The following is a 23,854-nucleotide window of genomic DNA, read 5'->3' as shown; positions in this document are numbered from 1 at the left end:
AGAAAAGGTGATATTGAAATTAATACATTTAATGAAACTTTAATCTACTCAAAATATCTTATATTTTGAGATAAAAAAATTTATTTAAAAGTGTCATATAATTTAAAATGGAGGAAGTATAATTTAATTTTTATAATTTGACTTGATTGAAATTTAACTTTAAATTTTAATTTAGCATAACTCATTTCTTATGAGTAATTTTAAACATTTAAAAAGTTAGTTTAACGAGTTTTTGATTTTGATTTTATTAAATATATATATATATATATATATATATTTAAAAAATAAAATATTTTATTATTTAATAATTTTCTGAACATTTTAAAGCAAAATTAGCTTCCATTCGATTTCAAAGTGTCACTCTCATGCACGGTACGTGCAGACTGCTCGGTATGCTTCTCTTGAAGGGACAAGCGCTGCCCCACTTGTATGCGTTCTTTCCAATTGCTGAAAGGACATACAGATCTGTTGCTGATGAAAGCATGAGTGAGCCTGCCTCGTTGATTAAAGACAACTAAAAATTCCCCTGTTTTTTCTTTCAAAGTTGTAAAATTTACAAATTATAAACAATAAAATTCATTTTTTAAAAAATATTTTTCAGTATACTCTTTCAGTCTTTTATATTAACCATTTTTTAAAAACATAATTTAACTTACTTTATTAGTCATTAATTGATAATATTGTTTTATTTCAAATTAAAATCCTTAAATTCTTAAAAAGTAAGAGGAAGAGAGATAAAAAAATAATATTATATTATTTATTTATTTTTTTATTTTTTACTTGAGGGTTATATTTAAAATTTCACTTATTTTTATTTTATATATTTTTATTGTATTGATGTTAATAAAATTAATAGAAATAATTTATAAATAAGATAAGATAGAATAAAAGGAAACATGTTTATTTTTTTAAAAATATCTACTTGGTTTGATTCATCTGAAAAGTACTTGAGAGTAAAACCGAAATAAATCAAATTAAATTGATCCAGTAGAGGTTGCACAAATCTCTTTGAGCTCCAAGAATACGTTTTAATTTTTGTACTATGTTTTGAAGTAAAATTTTATTTTGTGATTGGTATTTGGCAAAAAAAGAAAGTTCTAAGATTAATATAACTAGCTCCACCGTATTCCATCTGAGATTCTGGATCTATCATTTCATCCATACAGAGAGTCTCAAGAATCTTCTTCATTTTCTGAGTTTTCCAGAAATATTAGTTAAATTTCTCTGTAAAATAAATTGCATTAGCTTCATTTAAATACTTCATTTCACAAATAACGCCAGCAAGTTCTGCGGTCATTTACGGAATAATAACACTCCTCTAGTACCGAGTTCAATTTCTGGCAGCTCTGAATTTTGTCAAATATTTATGTGCTTTCGAAAGGGAGATAATCAATGATATAATCATACAATGCAACCAAAGGTTAAGAGTATACTTTGATGATAAAAAAGAAAGCTACAATTAATCTTTTTTCCATGTACATGTAAAAATATCTGTAGTACTGCAAAAGTTTTGATGCCCCCAGATTTATTACCCTAGTTATTGAAGATATTAAGAAGGGCGACTCTGATCTTAATCAAACGCCTAAACAAAAACTCAAGCCCTTCTTCAAGATCTTCTATTTGAGACTCGAGCTTTTCCAACTGTGTTTGCAGATTTCTAGTGTTTTCTGACACTGACTTGCTAAGTACAAAAAATTGTAGTGCTGCGTCTGCTTGTGCAAATTCATTCTCTTCATCTGCTACCGTTTTTGTATTGTGGATGATCTTCGATACCAAAGACCATCTGCTTGATTTTGCTTGTGCTGATCCAGAGATAAAGCTCAGCAGCGACTTGAAAACAGAAAGAGTGACCACTTCCACTTCTTCCAACAAGTTAATCAAGGCCACGTTTGTGGAATAAAAGCTGCTTTTTCTACTTGAACCCTTCATGTTTCCTAAGGCTTTCATGATGGCCTTTCTCACCACCTTCCTTGAAGTCAAGAACTTCTTAGCTTCCTCCAAATCGCCTCCTTTTTTCCTCCTTATAATCAACTGTAGCTCGCGGTTGCACTCTTTTGTGTGAAGCAACGAATCTTTGGCACTTGTACATGTGTCTATGAGCCTTAGTGATCCATCCAAAAGCTCATCTAATAAATTATCTTCACACTCTTGGAGGAGGGCTTTTTGGATAAGGGGAAGTTGAATCAATTTTTCAACACAATCATGTAAATGTCTTAGGCCATCTAGGTTATGGACAAGCAATGATGAAGAACAGGTTTCACAAGAGGCCCTTAATCGGTCTAGGTGTTCATTGCATTGTAAAACAAGAGGGTGTGATCTAGAGGGCAAGCTGTTTGAACGAGCATGGAAAGAAGATGCCATTTGTTCCTCCAGAGAAGGGAAAGGGAAAGAGCTAATGGTTGAATGATGGGAAATTGAGTCTATGAATGTGCCTGTCCAACTAGGAGTTGCTCAATATATACTATGGGTATAAGGGACAAATGGAATCTTTTCTTATCAAATCTCAATTAATTGCAAGTTAGTTTAAATTTTGGATCCAAGCATGAGCTCGTGCATGTCAGAACGATGCCTCCCTCGAGAAATCTTCCCAACTCACGCAAGTATTTTTTTTCTCCCTCACATGTATGATTATTTAATCTCCATAATATGAGAGTGACTAGTCTGAGCATGTGCTGGATAGCTGAAACTATGGCTGTGTTTACGTTAGCTGTTCCTCTCTTTGAAGAACAAAGACTTGTTTCTGATGCTGAACAAGTGCTGCTTCTCATGTGCTTATTGCTATTACAGAAAATTGAAACCATGGTTAAGAGCTTCAACAAGTCACAATTTTCAAGCAACTTCAAAGCATATTCCAAATTCTATACCATGAAGAGAAAGATGTATTAATAATTACAGAAGGTGATCCAATATATCACCAATTGCAAAAGTAATTCTTCTCATATGAGAGAAGGTGGTAATGGGAATTCGGGTTTCAAGAAGCAGCTGTCAGTTTGTATTCACTACTGGGTCCATGTTGTGGGTATATAAGACAAGAAATATCTCTAGCGTCTTAAGAGATCGATGCAATGAGTGAATATACAAATTAAATGTTTCATATAACATCTAAATGTGACTCAGCTTCTACAATTGAGTATTGGTCTATACTATAGGTCTTGTCAGCCAGGAAATGCTTCTCATTGGGCAACATGTGCTGCATTTCTTGTCCTCACAGTATTATTAGATCCAATGGCCCCATATTAATGACCCTATTAATTGACTAGATCTTAAATCAAAGGGCAGACATCACATTGTTCGTTGTAGCTGGCACACGCAAAATGAGAACATGTACAGACAACATTGTGATTTTAAAATTTTCAATGATCAACATAAGATAGCAAGAACCTTGACAGCTAGGCAGTAATTCAAATTGCCCATGAACTCAATAATTGATTGTAATAATTATCTTCTAATCCTCCTCAATTGTAGTTAATTTCTTCTTGTTTTTTTAGAGAAATATAACTAAAATAAAACCTGTGTTTGTAAATTTAAAATTTGAAGTAGGCTATTATGTTGAGAGGTGAATTAAAGGAAATGACAAGATTTAATTATAAGAGGGTTTTTCGTTTTAGTAGGCTGATAATGTTGTTCTATCAATGAAATGAAATTGTTCTTGTTCCACCTTCACTTTCCTTTCACTTATTTTAGAGATGAAAATATGGGGAAATTTTCAAGAGAAACTGAATGATGAAATGAGGAGAAAGCACAGTAAAATGAAGAGAGGGAGAGAGAGACACGCACACATGCAACATCAAGTAGCTATAATCTTATTTTCTATATATTCAGTAATATGATATATAATCACATCTATATACAATTATGAGAAACTCATGGACAAAAATTGAACTTCTTCTCTGCCCATGATGCTGTGATTATATTTTCTCTACCTAGTGATTGAAGAAATTCAGAAGAGAAACTCTGATTCTAATCAGGTTTCTTGATAGGCTTTCAACTCCTGCTTGTAGATCCTGAATGCAAGTCTCTAGATTTTCCAAATGTGTTTGAAAATTCTCCATAGATGAAATCTTGTGACTGACAAGAGACTGCAAAGCTACATCCACCTTTTCAAACTCATTCGTGTCTGATTCTTCAGAGTCACAAGCTACTCTTTTAGGCTGCATCAGCTTGGAGATTACTGACCATCTTCTTTGCTTTAGTTGTCCCTTTGGATCGCAAATAAAAATCAACAAAGTCTCCAATGAGCTCACACTAATTGCTTCTGCTTCTTTCAAAATGCTAAGCATAGGCAAAGTGTCCTTGTCGTTGTTTGTGGAAGAATCTTTCGAGATTCCCTTCAAATTTCTCAAGGCCTTTTTTATTTCCTGCTTCATCTTCTTCCTAGAAGCCAGGTAATTTCCAACCTCAATTGTCAATTCAGAAGTTTCAGCTCCTCTCTTCCTCCTAATAACTGACTCAAGTGCTTGAATGCTTTCCTTTAATTGTTGTAGGCAATCCTTAACTGTGCTACTGGTATCCAATAGAAAGAGAAATCCTTCTAGTAGTTTATCAATCGATTTTTCACTGAATTCTCGTGCTACTTCCTTTTGGGTGGCTGACAATTGGAGCAACTTAAGAGTGGAATCATACAAATTCTGCAAGCCATTGAGTTTATGGCTTAGAGAAGATGAAGAAGCCACTTCAGAAGGCTTCAGCCTGTTTAAATGCTCCTCAAACTGTGATACAAGGGGGTGAGATGTAGAGGGCAAGCTGTTGCTGCGAATGTGCATGGAGTTCTTTGTGTTGGTTTCTATGGCTGCCATTTTCTCTTATCAGAAAACAGAAAGCTCGGAGATGAGTTCCACTGGTGGCCTCCTTCTGCATATATAGCTTGAAAAATGAGGGTGACGAGAAGAATATTTTACTTTCGAAATGTCACAAAGTAATCAGGCAATAATAGAATCTTGAAGCTGCCACAGCTTTGTTGGCGCCTTGCTTCCCCACTTAACAAGCTTCCTAGCTCATCCCTCATTTAAAAAATAAATAAATAAATAAATAGGGAATCCGGAATCACATGAACTCATCTGCCACATATGGGATGCTATTGCTGTGTCTCCTCCATCTTAACAACTAGGTTTAAAATCTGAAAACAGTGAAGAACAATAAGGCATGCCACCATTAGAAGCAGCATCTTTATGGGATCTTGTCTGCAGAAGAAGAGGTCCTGTGCATTTATAAATACTATTTTAACATCTAGTCAATAAACTTGTCTGCCCTCTGGAGGATGCACTTAATTAGTGAACTGTAATTAAGGTTAACGGCAAGCAAAGTCTCTTCATCTCAGATCTTAGTGGTTGCTCTAGCTCATATCTGGATGGCAATGTTTCTGCAGTGTTTCCTATTCATTATTAATCAAAGGATGCTAACAATTTTAACTTAATGTCCCTAGCTTAGTACCTTGCTCTGTGGTGATAAATGAATTTTTATGCAGTGTGTTCCCCCAACAAATATCAATTAATAAATGTCCAAATACCAGTGGTAGCTGGTGCTTTGAATTCCAAGTCGGCTCATTAAATTATTCTAATAATTATTTGAAAATCCCTCTCCTTCTCTATTATTCTTCATTACTTTGTTTTTCTGTTCTTTGTTCCACCTTCTGAGAAACATGAAATAACACTGAAGGAATTAACATTTAACAGAGAACTATTTAGAAATGCCATGATCAAAAGAGGTTATTACATTAACTGCTCGACAAAAGAAACAACAAATTGTTACAGTAGAGGCCTTTTCTTCTTCTCATTCAACATTTGTTCTAGAAAAAAAGAAGTTTCATTTTCTGTTTTCTTTATCTTAATATAGACGCAGACATTTGAGAGGGGAGAGGAGAATGACATCGCATTATGAATTTCTGGTTTTGATTCAGATCAGCGATTAATTTCAGAAATGTTAATGCAATGTCTCTTGTACAGGAACATTACAACTCAGACTATTCTATGATTTCGTCAACCCTCGCTTAAAATCATTTCCATTTTTTATTGTAACACACCAGGGAGAGTTCCAAATCTTTTCTTGACTCAATAATTGCATGTTGGGTCTTTTTTGTGAGTTTTTTTTTTTAAAAAAAAAGATGAAATGGCAAAGAAGGGCCTCTAAAGCTCTCCTTTGCCATCCATGACTTAATATTTTTTGTCCCTCCAAATTAGGGAATCAAGGATGGAGTGGTACAGTATAATTATTTCATTTACAAAATTACCCTTAACCTTTTATTTTAATAAAAAAAATCTCATCTATTATTTTCATTCTCTAACCATCTCTTTTACCTCTTGCTATGATTGCACATGGATAGAGTCGAGCCAGGCATCATCCCAACTCAATGTGCACTTGGGGGACAAGGCTAGCTTGATTAACTTGAAAATATTTGTACAAGTATTTTTTAAAGAATATATAAAAAAATTTTCTTTAAAAAATATTATTATTATTATTATTATTTAAAATATATTCTTTATAAAACTAATATTAGAATCAAAAGTAATTTTTTAAAAGTTCAAATGAATAGCAATTGCCAATTATTTTTACATAATAATAAGTTAAAAATAAATTTTAAATTTTAAAATAGATTTAAAAAATTGTAATGATAAAAAAATGTCTAAAAGATTATAAAAATAATATAATTCATGATAATTTTCAATAAAAAATAATTCTATAAGATAAATCTTATTCACAAAAAATTTTAAAAAAACAAAAAAAAACTTGTATATGTTTGAGCAAAGCAAAGTTTGGCCCTTATCGATGCCTGGCCTCATGTGTCTAAATGTTTTAGGTAAAGCTGAGTTGATCAGGCATTCAAACATAATGCATAGCCCTACCTTTCGCTATATCTCTCTCGCTCTTTCCATCTCTCTCTATCACGCCATACCATGACTTTGTTGTGTTTTCCTTTCATATGACAAGAATGTTTGCTTAAATAGCTCTATTACTTGCTTTCTCTTTTTATTCTTAATTCTTGAGTATCTTGTTTAACCATTAATTTTAATTATTATTATTTTTTATTGGATAAATATTATAATTATTTAATGGGCATTATTATTTTCTTTAAGTTTAGTCACATGGGTAATATTGGAAGAAAAAAGCTTTAAACTGCTCCGTTCCATTCATTTTATAATAACTCACAAACAATGGTCATATAAAACCATTTCTTCCCATTATAAAACTCTCAAACAATAGAAAATTTTATTCTATTCCACTCCACTCCACTCCATTTTATTCCGTTCCATTAATGATGGTTTCTTTTCATTCAATCATAAACTCCAAAACGCACTCTTAGGGTAATAAAAAATGCCTCTTTTAGGGCTTGTTTGAGAGCTTATTTGACTTTTTTGCTTCCGCTAACTTTTATAACTTGTTTTAATTATGATTTGAGCTCAAACGTCTTTTTAAAACGAGTTTTTCTTGATATCTCAATATTTAAGCTATTTATTTTCTAACCTTTGGGCTTTGATAACTTTCTATAGGATTTAATTAATCCTAATTATCACAATAGTGTTGCTAGAATATTGTTCTGATAATGTCAAGGTGGACATTACAGTTTACTACAAGTTAATAACAAAATAATTTTTATGCAGTGTGTTCACAAAACAAATATCAAAGGTTGGATGTTTGACTAAATGCTATAGGAAGCGATTCCATGTTGTGTTACAAAGTAATGATTGATCTATTTTTATGTTTTATTACTTAGTATTAATCTTATCTGTCATTATTTTTTTTATTGGATAGCATTTTAACTGTGTGTTTCATTTGGGATAAATTTGAAGACATGACATCATTGATGTGAATTACAGAGCACAAGGAAGTCTGCAACACATTATGTTATGTTTCAGGGGACACTACTAGAGATAATGCTTGTAAATTACAATACCACGGGACAAGGATGCAACATTGAGATCAAAATTAAATACTTTGAAATCAATGAAGAAAGCATCTATAGCTGCATATGGGGGGACTAAAATCCATGGCATTTACAAAAATTGGATGCCTCTGGCATGTTGAACTAATGATTAAGGATGTTAAGAAGGGAAACTCTGATTTTGATTAAACGCCTGAACAGAAAATCAAGTCCTTCTTCAAGCTCATGGATTCTAGACTCCAATTTTTCCAAATGGTTCCGCAGATCATTGACTTTTTGAGATCTTCTTTCCGTGAGGATCATGGATTGTAATTCAGCATCAAGCTTTGCGAATTCATTATCATTTTCTGCTTCAAGTATGCAAGAAGTTATCCTTTTTCTATGTATTAGCTTTGAAACAAACTTCCAGCTTCCTTGTTTTGATTGTGTTGATCCTGAAATAAGCCTCAAAAGTGATTCAAATACAGAAAGAGTGATCATTTCACCACCTTTTAACAAGTTAATCAATGCCATATTTTCAGAGTCTTTGTTGGTGAGGGAGGAATTGCATTTATTTTCACCTCCCTTCAAATTCACCAAGGCCTTCAAGATGGCCTTCTTTCCCACCTTTCTAGAGGTCAAGAATCTTCTTGCCTCTACTAGAAGCTCCATTTCGCCTCCTCTTCTTCGTTTTCTTACAGTCGAATGAAGTTCCCGGATGCACTCTTTTGTGTGATGCAGTGCTTCTTTGGCAGATGTACATGCATCTAGGATCCCTAAAGATCCATCCAAGAGCTCATCCATCCATTTTTCTCGAGGTTCCTTTCCAAGTGCTTCTTGAGTTGCACCAAGTTGAACTAAGTTTTCAATGCAACCATGCAAATCAAGTAGGGTACTTAGCTTGAAGCTGAGTGATGAAGAAGATGTGGAAAGAGATGATCCTAATGTGGCCAAGTGTTCTTTGCATTGTAGAATGAGAGGGTGTGGTTTTGAGGGCAAACTGTTAGAACGAGCATGATTATGGAGTTTTTGGTTCAAATGAGAGGCTTCCATTTTTCCTCAAGAGAAAGAAAAAATGATAAAATTGAATCACTGATTCGCTTTTTCATCTTTTATATACTAAGGGAATAGGATAGAACAGGCCAAATATCTAATTTTAATAAGTACCATCAGGAACCAACTTATCTATATTGAACCAGAAGTGATCAAAGATATGTTAGTGCTATGTCTCCCCAAGATCATCTTTACAACTCATACTTAAATTTTTTGTATAGTAATCCTTTCTTTTCTGACTCTTCTATAATCATATTTGGCCTATATTTTCTTTCTTGTGCATTGTATCTTTCAAATACATCCTCACAAGGGACAAGGGCATAGCTTTGAAACTTCGTGCTGATACATTTCTATCTTGTCTTCTGCATAGATTGGAAGTGATGGATTTTGTGATCTAGATAGGCTTCGTTATTCCATGATTTGTCCAAAATCATTATATATCTGTGGAAAGGTACTGAAATATTATTGCCAGCAAAAGTTTTGTTTGGAATCTAAATAATACTTTTTGTCTGCAGTGTGCTATTGACCTTACGGTGCTGTCTTTTCTAATGAAGGAAGATATTGTAAAGAAGCGGTACATGGATTTTCTTGTCCTCAGAACAGGAACATTCATTGTATTTTGATCTTGAAATTTTAGTCCATGACTTATTATTGAGGGAAATAATTAAATATGTTTTGACAATTGCTCAATTACAAAATCTAAGGCTATGCTTCGATATTGATTGATTCAAATCACCACATTAGTTCAATATTATTTATTTTGCTAGAAAAAACGAGAGATAGATGCTACTACTAGTATTTGAATTTCTGATCACATGTATCCAATAACGAAATGATGAAGTTACATGGAAATCAAATCCGACAACAAAAGAATATAATCACATTCATTTCAGAAATGAACTCAATGGTTGAAGATGTTGAGAAGAGAGACTCTAATTCTGATCAATCCCCTTTGAAGATTATCAATTCCTTCCTCCAGATCCCGCAAAGCCAATTCCAAATTTTCCAAATGACTTTGAAAACTCTCAATAGAAACAACACTGCAATGCTTGTGACGCAGAAGAGACTCGAGTGTTGTATCCAAGTTTTCAAATTCACTCGTGTTTGCTCTTTCATAGTCACAAGCCACTCTTTTAGGCCACATCAACTTGAATACTATTGACCATTTACTATGCTTGGATCGTCCAACTGAGCCACAGATAAAAGATAACAAAGACTGAAGGTGGCTCAAAGTGATGAGTTCTGTCTCTTTTAAGATTCTGATCATAGGCACAGACTCATCACATTCTTCGTCTGAAGAAGTTAAAGCGATGTCCTTCTTATTTCCCTTCAAATTTTCTAAGGTCTTTCGGGTTGCCTTCTTCACCTTCGTCCTCCATGACAAGAATTTCTCCATGGGGACCACTACTTCACCACCTCTTCGCCGGCGAATACTAGATTGGAGGTCTTTTATGGTTTCCTTTGATTCTAAGAGTGCTTCTTTGGCAGCACCAGAGAAATCCAAGAGTCTTACAGATAGCAGTTCATCAACCAGTGTTTCGCGGCATCCTCGAGCTAAGGCTTGTTGAGTGTTTGGCAATTGAAGCGCCTCGTTAATGCTGTTATGCAAGTCCTGCAAGCCAATGAGATTTTGGCATACTATTGATGATGATGATGAGCTTGCTTCAGAAGACTTGAATCTCTGTAAATTCTCCTCAAGCTGCAGTGTAAAAGGGTTAGGTGCAAAGGGCTCACTCTTGGAACGACAGTGCAGAGAAATCTTGAAGTTTGTAGCCATGGCAACCATGGAAGGTACTTGTGAGATGAAGGAGCTCTTCGTTAAGTCCTTCTGGTACCATGTTCTGCATATATAAATAGGCAAAGCTTTTGAGGCAGACACAGACAAGAGGAAGATATTCCTCCTCGAGTGTCAACAAGTTGGCATTCACTATCATTCCGTATGGAATCTTTGGAATAACTCGTCACTTTCTGCTCTTTGTTTCAGTTCAGTGGCATAATTTTCACAGCTCTCTTGCGTTTTATATGCACACAGAATCTGCCGTGCCATACATGGAGCTTTCAGCCAAAAAATTCTGCGAGTGGAATGACTGATCATGAGAGCAAGTATTTTCAATAAGCTAAGTATGGTATATATGAAATATAATATTTCTAAGTCAATTAGGTTGACTCGATTCTACACCAAACCATTTATTCATGAGTCAGAAACAGCAAAACAGGTCATTAGTCTAACTTATGTACAACATGGAAGTAAAGCAGGGCGGAGGGAGGGTCACGGCGTCCTAAGTTTTTAAATTTTTAGCTTCCCAAAATTTTTGAAAATTTCATAATATATACATTTTTTAAACTCAACCCCCTAATTATTAAATCCGCCCCTAAGTAAAGTTGTTGAGTTTATGGAAAGAATATGATATAGTAAGACGGGCATTAATCTACTGTCTTTGAGTTCCCACATTTCTGATGAATCCCCTTTGACATTCTTATTTTATTATTATTATTATTATTAGTTAATAGGGCTATTACTGATGGGCACAATTCTTGTGATGTAATCCGTTGGTTAAGAGATGAAGGGGAAACAGCTAGCGGCGGCCTTCAAAATAGGAAGGGAACAATGAATCAAAGCTTTGGCTGCATCGATTCCTCGTCTAGCGTCGTCCTTTATGTGAACGCTTCAGAATCAAGTTTGGCACACAACACTCTCAAGTCCAACTTTTTCTGGGTTGGATTCCATTTTCCAACTTCACTTGCTTCGTTTCAATGCCCTCAGCCAAAGTATAAAGGAAAGGAAAGTAAAAGGTGCGTAAAGAATCCATAGACAACAAGATTACATGACATTTAGTTGCATGCCTCCGTTCTGTTCTGTTACTGTCTAGCGGTCAAGCGTAGAGTAAAGAGAATCTAAAGGCCCGTTTGATTTTCTTAAAGATATTGTTTTTCATTTTAAAAATAAAAAACATTGTTTGAGCAAGTGTTAAAAAATTAAACCTTTTAAAAACTGTTTCCCTTTTAATTTTTAAAAACAAAAAAATAGAGCTATTCTATTTTCGTTAGACTAATAGTGTCCCGTTAAATATAACACATCACACGATGTTGGTCAAGGAATTAATTTTTGCTTGTGGCTTGTGCATGTTAGTAGAAGTGTTCACCGGACAAGTTCAAAACAGAATTTTTATTCCATGTTCCGTCTCGTCTTAAAAATTGTCTCATCCTGTTAGGAATGATAATATTGTTAGAAAGGTTCCACCATTCCAATAAATTGAATCATGTCAGAGAAAAATTTAAATAATAACATTCATTAAAATTTTAAATCATATAATTTATAAAGTTTAAAATTAAAACAACACAAATATATAAATCACAATAATTTAAAGTTAATTATTGAATTACATTAATCACAACTACACATTATAATAGCAATTACAAGTAATCTCTAAACTATAAGAGCATCAACAACAAACTAGTCAAGCGCAACATCAAATTATTGTTTCTCTACTTTAATTAAGATATGCTAAGCTAATTACTCTTCCAAAAATAAAGCAAAAAATATGATATATTCTCTCCGTTTAAAAATATAAAATATTTTTTGAAGAGTTAGATGTTTAAAAATGTCTTACATTTTTAAATCTTTCAAAATATAATCATTATTTTTTAAAAAAAAATATCCCTATTACTAATCACTTTATATTTATTGTAAATTGCTTAATAGAAATAAATTTAAAAAATATAATTAATTTAAAAACAAATAATTATTTTATTAAGATATGAAATTTAATTAAAAATACCTTGCATTTTTTAACAGAGTAAATAAAACCTATTAAATAAATAAATATAAAAATAAATTATGTTAATATAATTAATATATTATACAAAAAAGACATCACATTGTTTACTCTATATCACTTAAATTATCAATATAAAAAACGTTAATTTTAATTAAAAATTATACATATTAAAATTATAATTAAAATAAATATAAATTATATCAATATAATTAATATATGTAATATATATTTTTAAAATAAAATATATGCAAGACAAGAATGTCTCAATAATAATCCAATAACCTTTTTTCTATCCTGTCTCACAATATCAATATCTCGTCTTGATTGTTTTTAAATCACAACAAGATCCATCCAAACATGATCAAAACGATGCCGAATCAATTGAAATAAGTACAAGCTAAACACCCTTACATGTTAGTTATATTTCAAGAAACAGCATCACAGCATTTTGCCGAATCAATTGAGTCAGGTACAAGCTAAGCACCCTTACATGTTAGTTATATTTCAAGAAACAGCATTCACAGCATTAATTACCCAAAACCAAGCGACACTGACAATCCGGCACTCGTTAAACGCTACTCAATCATAAAGTGTCTAAGACCATTTACTTCCACCACATTCGTGATTTAACTACATCGTCATTTCACTCAATCAAACGCCATGGGCACAGCGAAAATCTAAATAAACAAAACATGGATTAAGAAATTATCTAGAACTGCGGTGACGAAATATAACATGAGAACTTTGTCCCAAATGGAAAACAAAAATTCTTGGCCAAATCCACCAATAGCACGAGATGAGAAATGACATGTGGGATACATCTAGGTATTAGTAGCCCTAGTGTATATCTGCTGACTGGCGTGTGCAGATACCATCCTGATTGCACCTCTCGCCATCAATTCTCTAATTGCCTTCCTTGCAAGTGATCCATTAATCTGCAAAGTGAATGAAAACCGATGTTTCAGAAAGCGCACAGTGGATGCATGATTATATTATACAGTCGTGCCCAAGAGTTGATAACCACCCATAGCAAAAATTTATGAGACACATTGAAGCCAGTGATGATTTGATACAGTGCCTGAGCATGTGGGGCAAAGGGAGCTTTAATTGTAATATAAAAATATATAGCATCAATTTCTCGCAATAGGAATTGTCATTTTTCAGTGTCGGCCAAGCTTAAACGCAATCACAAATGTTAGCCTTGATTTTGATACCATAGCCCCAGTAAATGCTTCCATCACTAAACTGATGAGAAGTAATGCACTGTCAAGGTACTTATTTCAATGCATCGTGAAAACATTTGTGGATATAGAGTCGGATATTGAACGACGATAGAAATGCAACAATGTGGAAACCACAATTGTTGAGTTCACAACCAAAATCAGAAGCGAAGTTAAACCTAATCCAACAAAACCATGTTCATACTGCATGGTGCACATCTGAACGTCACTAGAAGCCCTCACTTCTTCCCATGAACTCAAAAACTTCCTATAAGCATTTTGATATTCACATCTAACACAGACTTTAGCATCTCCTAACTACATAAAGAATACTTCTCAATAAAATCAGGATATTCTTATCAACATCAGTAGCAATTAGCAACTGAAGAGGGACAGCCTAACATTTGTGATTGTAAGAGAGCACAAATATATACGTATATATATATATATATAGATATTTTCCTGGAACTTGTTAGCAGATCACAGACTAAATAGATCAAATTGTCCAGAACTATTCCCCAGTAGATGAATCAGCAGAAGCATCGTTAACAGGAAAGACAGTAAATGAATTTTAGTTTCAAGGTTGCATCAAAACCAATAATGGATTAAATAGCATCCTTTTCCATGCAAACTATCTCACCAATATGAATATGAATAATATGCCACTTCGAAGGATTAGAACAGTAAGAGAATATACCCTCAAACGATCAGAGAGAATTGAAGGAGTGATAAGCTTGTATTTGGGTGCCTCCGAGAGGAGCTTGTCATAAGTGGCCTGGTCAAAGAGCACCATGTTGTTCACTTTCTCCTTTTGCTTTCCCTTGCTCCACTTCTGTAAATCACAAAATTCACTTTACCATCACATACTCGAGCATTTCAAAAAGAAAAAGAAATCAAGGCTCCGATTCGTTAAAAATAACAAATACGAATCGATTCAAACCCAAAAATCACACTCAAAACCCACCATGATGTTTCAATAAAAAAAAAACAGAATAAAGCATCAACAAGAGAACCTGACCTTCTTCTTCTGCTTGCCACCACCAGACTTGGCGGGTTTGGAGGATGGTGGAGGACCCTTATCCTTCTTTGGAGCCTACAAGCGAAACCGACCATGCCATTATAGAAAAAGAGAGAAAACGGACTAAAAAGTGATCAGACACCGATAATTGACAGAGAAATTAGAACCAGGATTTACCATCGAAGCGGTTCGGTCGGGGGATGGAAGCTGTCTTCAAAGGCGGACACGGCAGAACCAGCGAGGATTTATGGAGGCGTCTGCGACATCGGCGAGTTAGGGTTTTTCTTATACTATGGAGATGTCACTGGACTCTTTTGAAGATGGGCTTTCTTGGATATGAGGCCCATTGAAGTTTATTTGGGCTCCATGAAGGGCCCAGTATCGTGAAACTTGAATGATATTCCAGTGGGAATAATATTATTGGACTTACTTGTAATATGGGACTTTTCTTATTAAATGAGACCGTAGACGAGATAGGGCTGCTCCAGATAGCTTGGACATGAGACCCAATTGAGGATTTATCTTACCTACAAGGGGAAGAGATTGTACAAAAAAGGAAAAAAAGTGTAATGAGTTTTGATTACTTTCATCCACGTATATTTCTTTCTTACCTTATCTACGAATTCTTCTTTTTCTAGAAAAAAATTGAGTTTTGATTTTCACTAATCACAAATTAATCACATCCAATAAAAAGGAAAAATTTATTTAAAAAGGCCCAATTTGAAAAAGAATCGGAATCCTAAAGCGAACCACCAGGCAAAATTAGTGAAAGGGTAATTATTAATTGTAACATGTGGCGCACCAAATGAGAGATGATTGTAAGACTTTAGTTTGATAGGCTGAAGTGGACCCTTGAGGCTTCAATCCAGCACGCGTCGAGAGTGCTCCTTGTGGTTTAAGCAATTTTCTGTGGGAATGATTTGAGGTTCAATAATTCAGAAGCGAAGACCATATCCACAAAAAAAAACTCCAAAATATCACAAATGTACAGATTCTGAAGGCTTTTAGTTTGTCCCCTTTTCCTCCATCAATAATTTCAAAACTACTTGCCACGTTGCTTTCGGGTTGCTGGAGAGGCTCTACTAATGCTGTGGGAAAGCCTTGAGGACCATCTCAAATACTTTTTTAAGCGTGGAGGGAATATTATAATTTAAAGAAATAAAGGAGGGAAAAGGCACGAGGAGTACGTGGCATTTTCTTACTAAGTAAGAAATGGATTCCAAATCGGAGAGGCAGGTATTAGTGGTTCCTATCTTCATTGACTGCCATGCCCTCCAATCACAAACCGCCACTTGCCCTTTTTCATTTTTCTCCACTCTCCTTTTTAATTTTTAACTTTCTTTCATCAAACCATGTTGTCCATTAGTCTAGATATGCGTTACTTAATTCCAACATCATTCAACCTTGATAATACATATGCTCAACAATAATTCATTCATAACACAATATAAATCATTATTGAATAATTTATATTTTAAAATAAAAATTAATTAAAATATTAATTTTTAAAAAGATAAACATCTTTTCAACTGTTTTTTTAAATAGATTAAATATAATATTTGACTTATTTAAAATACTATTGTTAATTGCTTGAATGGAATATAACAAAGTAAAAATATAGTTAAAATAAATATATAATATACTCAATATCTTATATTTTAAACCATCTTTTAAAAAATATTTTACATTATAATTCAAAAATAATAGCTAAAAAGATTATGGTACTTTTGAATTATGTGTAATTAATCCTTTGCTTATCATGTTCTATCATGCAAATGACAATTTTATTGATGATAGATGATCATCTACATATTAGATATCTAAATTCAAGAAGATTTAATATATGATTTCACATGTAAAATAATTACATGTTTATGATATAAGCTTGAATAGAGTATACCTAATTTACCTTATAAAGACACACACGCTTATAGGTTAAGAATAAATATAAAACTTGGGAGTGTGGAGATAATGGTTAGGGCATTAGGCAAGGACCACGAGAAAGGACAATTAGCGATAGAGATTATGGTACTTATTTTCCTTACCTCAATTTTATAAAGCCAACTTTAGAACTATTCTATCCTTAGCATACAAAATCATTAAAAAAAAATTAAAAAAATTGGAGCCACCATGACCCTACAGCCTTTTATTTTCTTGGAGGCTGTTTAAAAGTAAAGGACTTGCGACAACTTTCATTTATTTAAAAGAATCTTTAATGCTTGGTTAATTAGTGACGAAGTTAAAAATATTCAGTAATTTTGAATAAATTGATGAATTAAACTAAAAAGATTGTTACCCTTTCAATTTTTTTTTAAAATAAATCCTTTCCTTGAAATTCTACACAGTTGCTAACTGTTTCGACTTTCACTGTCATAACATGATATGGAATTTCATGAAGGAACAAGCTAAAATCTTTATATATTGTAATTACCGTTGAAATGGTATTTCGACACTTTTTTATGTTTTCTTCTTTTAAATTTTTATATTTTTTAAAAAAATGTATATAGCAGCGACAAGTGAGAGCTGTGGAGTATATATTAAGAAAGCGCGATAGGGCCATGATAAAAATTGAACATACAGAAAATTTTAATATATGCTCTTTTCTTCTTATAATATATTTTTATTTTGTCTTCTAAAAGCTCTATTTACTCCAAAAATTAAGACATTGGATATGTTATATATATATATTTTTTAAATGTACCCTTATTTCACACTCCTTCGGTCTCTATTATAGAACCTCTTCTAAGAGAATTTTTTATTTTTAATATAAAGTACTTGATGTAATATTAATTACTTTTTTAATATTATTTTTATTCAAATTCATTAACTATAAGAAAAAATATAACGTAAATTCAAAATTTTTTATTTAAATATAAAAAACTAAAAATTTATTTCATTTAAAAAAATTAATAATGTAACCATATCTTTTTAATTCTTGTGAGGCAATACACATAATCCATGTGATAATAAATTTTAAAATAAGTTTTTAATGTGCACGAAATAATAAATTATAAAATAACAAGTTATTGTAATCGGTGAAATATTCTAAAATAAAGTAAGGTCTTATTTATATTTTTAATATAAGCAAGGCTATATTTTATATTATAGTTTGGAGTAAGTATAAGATAATAATTTGTAAAATAAATAAATAAATTGTTGCTTGCATTTCTTATGTACATAGAAATAATAAATTTGTTTATTAAAATAAATTATAATACATAGAACGCATGCAATAGTAAATTTTAAAATAAGTTTTGGTGAAATATTCTTAAAAAAAGGTATTATTTATATCTCTAATATGAGCAAGGTTAAGAAATTCTTGAATAAATAATTAGTTTTTTCTATATATGAGGTAATAAATTATTAAATAAATTTCATTTATGTTTTAATTTTTTTAATAATAAATTGTTCTATTTATTTTTAAGCTGAATAGGGAAAATTCTAAAATAAGTTAGTACGGGATAATAAAAAAGTGTATAAAAAATAAAAAATTAACATGCTTAGGTAGCGAATTTTGAAATAAATCAAGTTGTTTATATAATAAGGAAGGAACAAATTTTAAAACAAAAAATATATGTTTTATACTTTGTTTGGTTCAAAGGGAGTGAAAGGAAGATAATGGAAATTTTAATGAATTCGATTGTAAATTAAATGGAGAAATGAGATTCAAAGTTTTTAATTGATACAAATTTGGAGAGCAATTCTATTTCTTTATATGAAATTAGTAAAACGAGAGAAGTTCAACTAGAAAAGATATTTGACAAGAATAAGTGGTACGCCAAAGTGACTTCTTACATGACGGTCCATGTGGTAATGGCGTTTCAAGTGGTAATTGTATTTCTAGATGAATGCAAGTAAAAGATCCTATTCAATAGGGTTTTCATTTTATTTTTATTTTCCATGTAATTTCATTATTTAAAAGAGTCTTCCAGGATTTAAGAGATTATTAGAAATATTTAAAAGATAATTTAACTGTTTTGAATTATTTAAATGATTTTCTCTTAATATTTTTTGTATTTGAATTAGAATGTTGTTTAGATGTCAAGTTAAGCTAATTATTTTTATTTTTATTTTCATTTTTTGGTTGGGTGTCAATTAAGTTGGTCTTTTGGGCTCAACCAGGGTTTTATTATGATTTTCAAAGGGTCCAACTTAAAGTAGGATTATTCTGTATTTATTTAAAGGCGCATATTGTAAACTATTTTGGGGGAAAAGAGAACTGAATAAAAATTAATTTCTTTGTAAGTTTATTACTTATGGGATTGTGTTCATGGTTGGATACAAGGGTCATTGATATTCTCTTATGGTGTTATTTTTATATTCTGGGATATAAGGTGAGTTCTTTTAAAGTTTTAAATTATTGATCAATAATTTTTTCTAACTTCAGTGGGTGTGACTTCTGACTGTATTTCTTAGGATTTCTAGACAAGTTCTTAGAGGATCTACATTATTTTTGGTCTTTTTCTCTTACATGTTTTATTAAAATCTTATAACACTATTTATCTATCTTTTTTAAATTGAAGTTATTAAAATATCTTCTCCATTCCTTTTCCATTCACTTTTCCCAAATGAAATAACGTCTCGTGCATCGCATGGGTGTAACATCTAGTCCTTTGTAATTGTTGTCGGATGTACAATGCCATTTGAAGCAATTACTTTTAAAATTAAAGACTGTATTTTTGAATTTAAATTGCACTTTTAAAATGTATGATGTTACAACAATAATAAATAATTTTATCAGTATGGTTAGCTACATTTTTAAAATTATGATATTATATTAACATATCTTATATTTATGTTGTTTTAAATTAATTATGAATTTCTATCGATCACCAAAAAAAAAAAATATCAATTTTTACCTCGACAAATTTTATTTTTAATTTGGGTAGGGATTACAAACTTTGAAATAAAAAATTATTCTTCATATTTTTAACATACACATACCCACAAATTAACTGCTTTTCTTTTTCGAAAAATGAATTCTTTAACATTCCTCTCCCCCCTCCATATATCTTGAATTTGGTAGATTAATCTTCCCCTGCATTTGCACGAGTTAAAAATCTGGTTAGATCGTCAAAATACATTTTAATTAGTCATTTTGATTAAATTATGATTATTTTGTTAATGAGAATTTGTTTGAATATTTAATTTTACTATGGAACCACGTGGCTTGATGTAAGGTTCCCGTATTTATAACAAAGGTAGCGTACTTAAAAGGACAAAATGTTCCAGGCCTAAAGAAAAAGGCCAATGCTCGAGCAAAACTATCTGCCTCCATTTTCTGAGATGGAACCAACTGAAAAACATCAAACTTTTCCGAGGTATAAATTCTGGCTTATCCATATTAATGCTTAAACATGCTTGTAAATTTCTGGAAACATAATGTTAATCAAACTTAGGTAAAGCATATCCTCGAAAGAAGAGAAAATGTTCACTGACATGAAAAGATAAAAATAAAGTAGTAATTGAATATATTATAAAATAAGTGAAAGGAACAGACTCTCTCTCTCTCTCCCTATAAATAAAAGGGAGAGCATCCATTCTGAGAATTCTAATACGGAATAAGAACAAGAGCATCCAACAACTTCCCACTTTGAAAACAGAGGAAATCTGTTTCTTCCATTCTCAGAACAGAGCACATTCTATATTCATATTCACTCTGTCTCACCCAACCTCACTCTATTCCCATGCTTTCAAGTTTTAAGATTGCTGCAGTGTTTTTTGTAGCTGCAGTTTCTCAATTCTTTTCTTCCAACGATATGGTCCTTCCTGCTGAAATCAGCAAATTTGCAGTGCCTTTTGAGTGAGAAAACCTGTTAATTCAATCTCTTCCTCGAAATATTCCCGGATTGTGCTTTGAAATTTGTCACACATGGGTTCACTCAAATCCTACAACCTTAAAGCAGAGAAGGCCAAGGCAATCCATAAACATCGCCAGCGTCAAAAGCTTGCGAGCTTTTTACGGTTTGCTGAAGTGTGTGCTGCACTAGTCTTGATTTCAAAGCTCTCTGTTCAGATTTCTATTGCAGTCAAGAACTCGAGCGTGTATTTTCAAGATGTTTCGGTCTTCGTAGTCGACCATCGCTTTGCCTTTCTGATTGGAAATGTCATAATCATCGCTCTCTTCACCCTCTCGGGTCATTTCTCAGCTCCGAACTCTGAATCAAAAGGTTCAGAACCTGATTTTTACCAGGAGTTCATCCAGAACAGCACGAGGAGCCTCGAGAAACAGAGTATAAAAACGGAGTATGGCATAAAGAGCCCAGAAATTTATGAAGATCGACCCAATAATTTCCCAGAAAATCAGATAATAAACACAGGGAGACTCGAAGGGAATCAGATCAAATACCGAGAAAATCAGAGCCCCAAGAATATCATCGGAACAGAGAACAATAAGAACAAGAAAACAGAGGACACCACTAACAGGAGCATGGAAGTTACAGTTTACAGAAGGTGTCGGAGTGCGAATTTAAGCTGTGCGATGGAGAGTGAGAAATCGAAGCCTGTGCTTCGAAGATCAGAGACAGAGAATAGCAGGAAAAAGGGTTCGTATCCAGAGGATGGTATGAGCAATGAGGAGTTTCGTCGCACTATAGAGGCTTTCATTGCAAGACAACAGAGGCTGCGAATGGAAGAAGAGTCTTCCATGGTTTAAAACCTGAAAGCTCACTTGTTCAAACTGTGAATCGCCACTGTGTATACTGCTTACTGTAATTGGGATGAAGTTGCTTGTGATTTTCTTTCTGGGTTTTTCACTATATAAATATGATATAGATGTAATAGAAATGAACGAGATAATAAAATTAGTTTATGGATCGAATCAGCTGTAAAGATTAAAGTTTAATGCTCTGCCACACAGCTTAGTTTTGGAGTCCACCCTCTCTATATATTTAGTCTAGCTCTTTAAATATAATTTTTTCAACCACTGAAAGTTAAATTTTTAGCTTTACTCAGACGAATCCAATCGCTTTACTTGAACCAATATTAGTACGTAGCTTCTTTAATGGTTAGATTCACACATTTTAACCATTCATCTTGAGTTTTTTTTAATCATTTTTAATTATCTATGTTGATTTTTCAAAATATATGGTCTATTTTATAAGGATAAAAAAGAAAATAATGAATATAAATTATAATCACAATACTGTACTCTCTTTTATTCCGACAACGTCGACGATCTAATTTCCTTCAAAAACATTGTTGATGCTTCAAATTTCGAGTGAGTCTGTGTTAAGCCCCTCCCCCTCTACTCATCCTTAGGAAAGAGTATCACGAGGCTTCTTTCACTGGTTTCACGAATTCATGTGAGAAAGAAGACCATGTATTTAAGAGGAAACAACAAAAATAAAAAAGTTATTATATATAAAAATTCATATTTAATTTTTATACTCAGTTTTCTTTATCTCTATTAAATGTATAATATGCATTCATTTTTTAAAAATAAATAAATAAATAAATACAGATTATTGAAACTGGACTTCCCTTGCATTAATGTTCACGCAAGAGTGTCATGATATATTGACAAGTAACTATAACAAATCTCTACTGTGGATTTTGGAGGGAATTTGTTCATAATACAGAGAGATGCCACTCATTCCTTCTAACATAAGGTGAGTGTGGCCATAATGATTATAAGAAAAGGAAAAAACGAAGAAAAGAAAAGAAGGAAAGCAAGTAGGAAGGAAAGCAATTCCATTAGAGAGGATTCTGGAACGGTGCAAGTCTTGTCCTATCTGGAAAAGCAAATCCATCTTCACCTAAAAAAGCTAAAAACTACATTAGCAGAGAGCCAAGGAAAGAAGCTGCAGATTTGTGTGGGTGAGTAAGTTCTGTGATTGTCTCCCACTAATCACAACTTTCTCTTCTCTTTCTTAACGTTAGAAATTGTGGTAACTAGTCATCACTCTTCGTGCCGTCAAAATCTTACTGAGTATGGTTTATGAGGTCCCTAAGATCATAACATATCTTGAGTCTTTCTCTTTAACATTTAGAAAATCCATGCGATTGTTACTAACTATTTTTATTTATTTTTAATGTAAAAAGACAGAATTTTTTTTATTGGGTTAAAAAGTATATTTGTCTTTTAAATATATAGGTTTAGGAACATTTAAGACTCTAAACACTTTTTTTTTATGTAATATTTCCTTTAATATTTTAAAAACTATACAATATTGCTCTTACCATTAAAAAATATTAACTTTGACCGTTAATTGATAAAAACATTATAAAAAATAACAAGAACATTACGAAAAGGGTTTAAGAAAATCACATAAAATGACCTATAAGAAAATTAATAACTTTTCTATAATTTTTTAATTAATTAACTATCAAACTTAATATTTACTAATGATAAGAGCAATATTATACTGTTTTGAAATGCCGAAGAGAAAATATTATATAAAAAAACAAGTTTAGGAATCAAATGTTCCTATACTAATAGCTTAAGATCAATTTTGCCCTTTAACCATTTTTTATTCCTTGAACCATTTATAACTTCATTACATTCTATTACATGGGGGAAAAAAACTCACACTGAAACAATAATTCTAACACATTTGATGGTTGCTTGTTAGTTTCATGAGCGTGACTCCACCAAACTATGGTTGGTAAGCCAACCTGCCATAAGGGACGGACAAGCATGTGGATCTGTCGTTCTACTTGATTCTTTTTCCTTTATGTTATTTTCACTCATCTTATTTTCTCACCAACCAATCACCCTCTCGAAAGATGAAGTTGCAGCACCAAACTGAGAGACAGTTGGTGGTGAGAGCGCTTTGGTGTGTGTTGTAAGAATCAAAGCTACATGACAATAAAGGACGAACAGATGTTTACCACTGAAAACACAAAAGCGTCAGCATATTTTCACGTGTACTTGTTTATGCTCAAATCTTCAGGTTTGGCCTAATTGGAATCTGAAAGTTTGTGAGCT

At 32.4% G+C, this 23,854-nt stretch overlaps 6 protein-coding genes across 6 annotated transcripts; 1 reads left to right on the top strand and 5 right to left on the bottom strand.

Annotated features, from left to right (window-relative positions):
- Positions 1–1,390: 1,390 nt before the first annotated feature.
- On the bottom strand, positions 1,391–2,457 carry LOC129284840 (uncharacterized). The gene has a single exon (XM_054920331.1). It carries the CDS (start codon positions 2,359–2,361, stop codon positions 1,534–1,536), a length of 828 nt encoding a protein of 275 aa, XP_054776306.1. The 5' UTR covers positions 2,362–2,457; the 3' UTR covers positions 1,391–1,533.
- Positions 2,458–3,803: 1,346 nt separating this feature from the next.
- On the bottom strand, positions 3,804–4,957 carry LOC129284922 (uncharacterized). The gene has a single exon (XM_054920435.1). The coding sequence runs from the start codon at positions 4,794–4,796 to the stop codon at positions 3,924–3,926; it is 873 nt and encodes a 290-aa protein (XP_054776410.1). The 5' UTR covers positions 4,797–4,957; the 3' UTR covers positions 3,804–3,923.
- Positions 4,958–7,936: 2,979 nt separating this feature from the next.
- LOC129285235 (uncharacterized) lies at positions 7,937–9,081 on the bottom strand. The gene has a single exon (XM_054920827.1). It carries the CDS (start codon positions 8,906–8,908, stop codon positions 8,021–8,023), a length of 888 nt encoding a protein of 295 aa, XP_054776802.1. The 5' UTR covers positions 8,909–9,081; the 3' UTR covers positions 7,937–8,020.
- Positions 9,082–9,809: 728 nt separating this feature from the next.
- On the bottom strand, positions 9,810–10,685 carry LOC129286068 (uncharacterized). The gene has a single exon (XM_054922105.1). The coding sequence runs from the start codon at positions 10,683–10,685 to the stop codon at positions 9,810–9,812; it is 876 nt and encodes a 291-aa protein (XP_054778080.1).
- A 2,581-nt stretch (positions 10,686–13,266) lies between these two features.
- LOC129285948 (40S ribosomal protein S25-like) lies at positions 13,267–15,237 on the bottom strand. Its single transcript, XM_054921945.1, has 4 exons — positions 15,103–15,237; positions 14,926–15,000; positions 14,605–14,739; positions 13,267–13,622 (listed from the first exon to the last, which is right to left on the bottom strand). The coding sequence occupies exons 1-4, from the start codon at positions 15,103–15,105 to the stop codon at positions 13,509–13,511; spliced, it is 327 nt and encodes a 108-aa protein (XP_054777920.1). The 5' UTR covers positions 15,106–15,237; the 3' UTR covers positions 13,267–13,508.
- A 5,235-nt stretch (positions 15,238–20,472) lies between these two features.
- Positions 20,473–21,745, top strand: LOC129286675 (uncharacterized). The gene has a single exon (XM_054922659.1). The coding sequence runs from the start codon at positions 20,798–20,800 to the stop codon at positions 21,578–21,580; it is 783 nt and encodes a 260-aa protein (XP_054778634.1). The 5' UTR covers positions 20,473–20,797; the 3' UTR covers positions 21,581–21,745.
- Positions 21,746–23,854: the final 2,109 nt, after the last annotated feature.

The sequence above is a fragment of the Prosopis cineraria genome, unplaced genomic scaffold, assembly GCF_029017545.1.
Source record: "Prosopis cineraria cultivar Desert tree isolate PC_DT_omini unplaced genomic scaffold, ASM2901754v1 PC11, whole genome shotgun sequence".
Classification (NCBI taxonomy): Eukaryota; Viridiplantae; Streptophyta; class Magnoliopsida; order Fabales; family Fabaceae; genus Prosopis; species Prosopis cineraria.
This window is presented reverse-complemented; position numbering and strand designations above follow the sequence as displayed.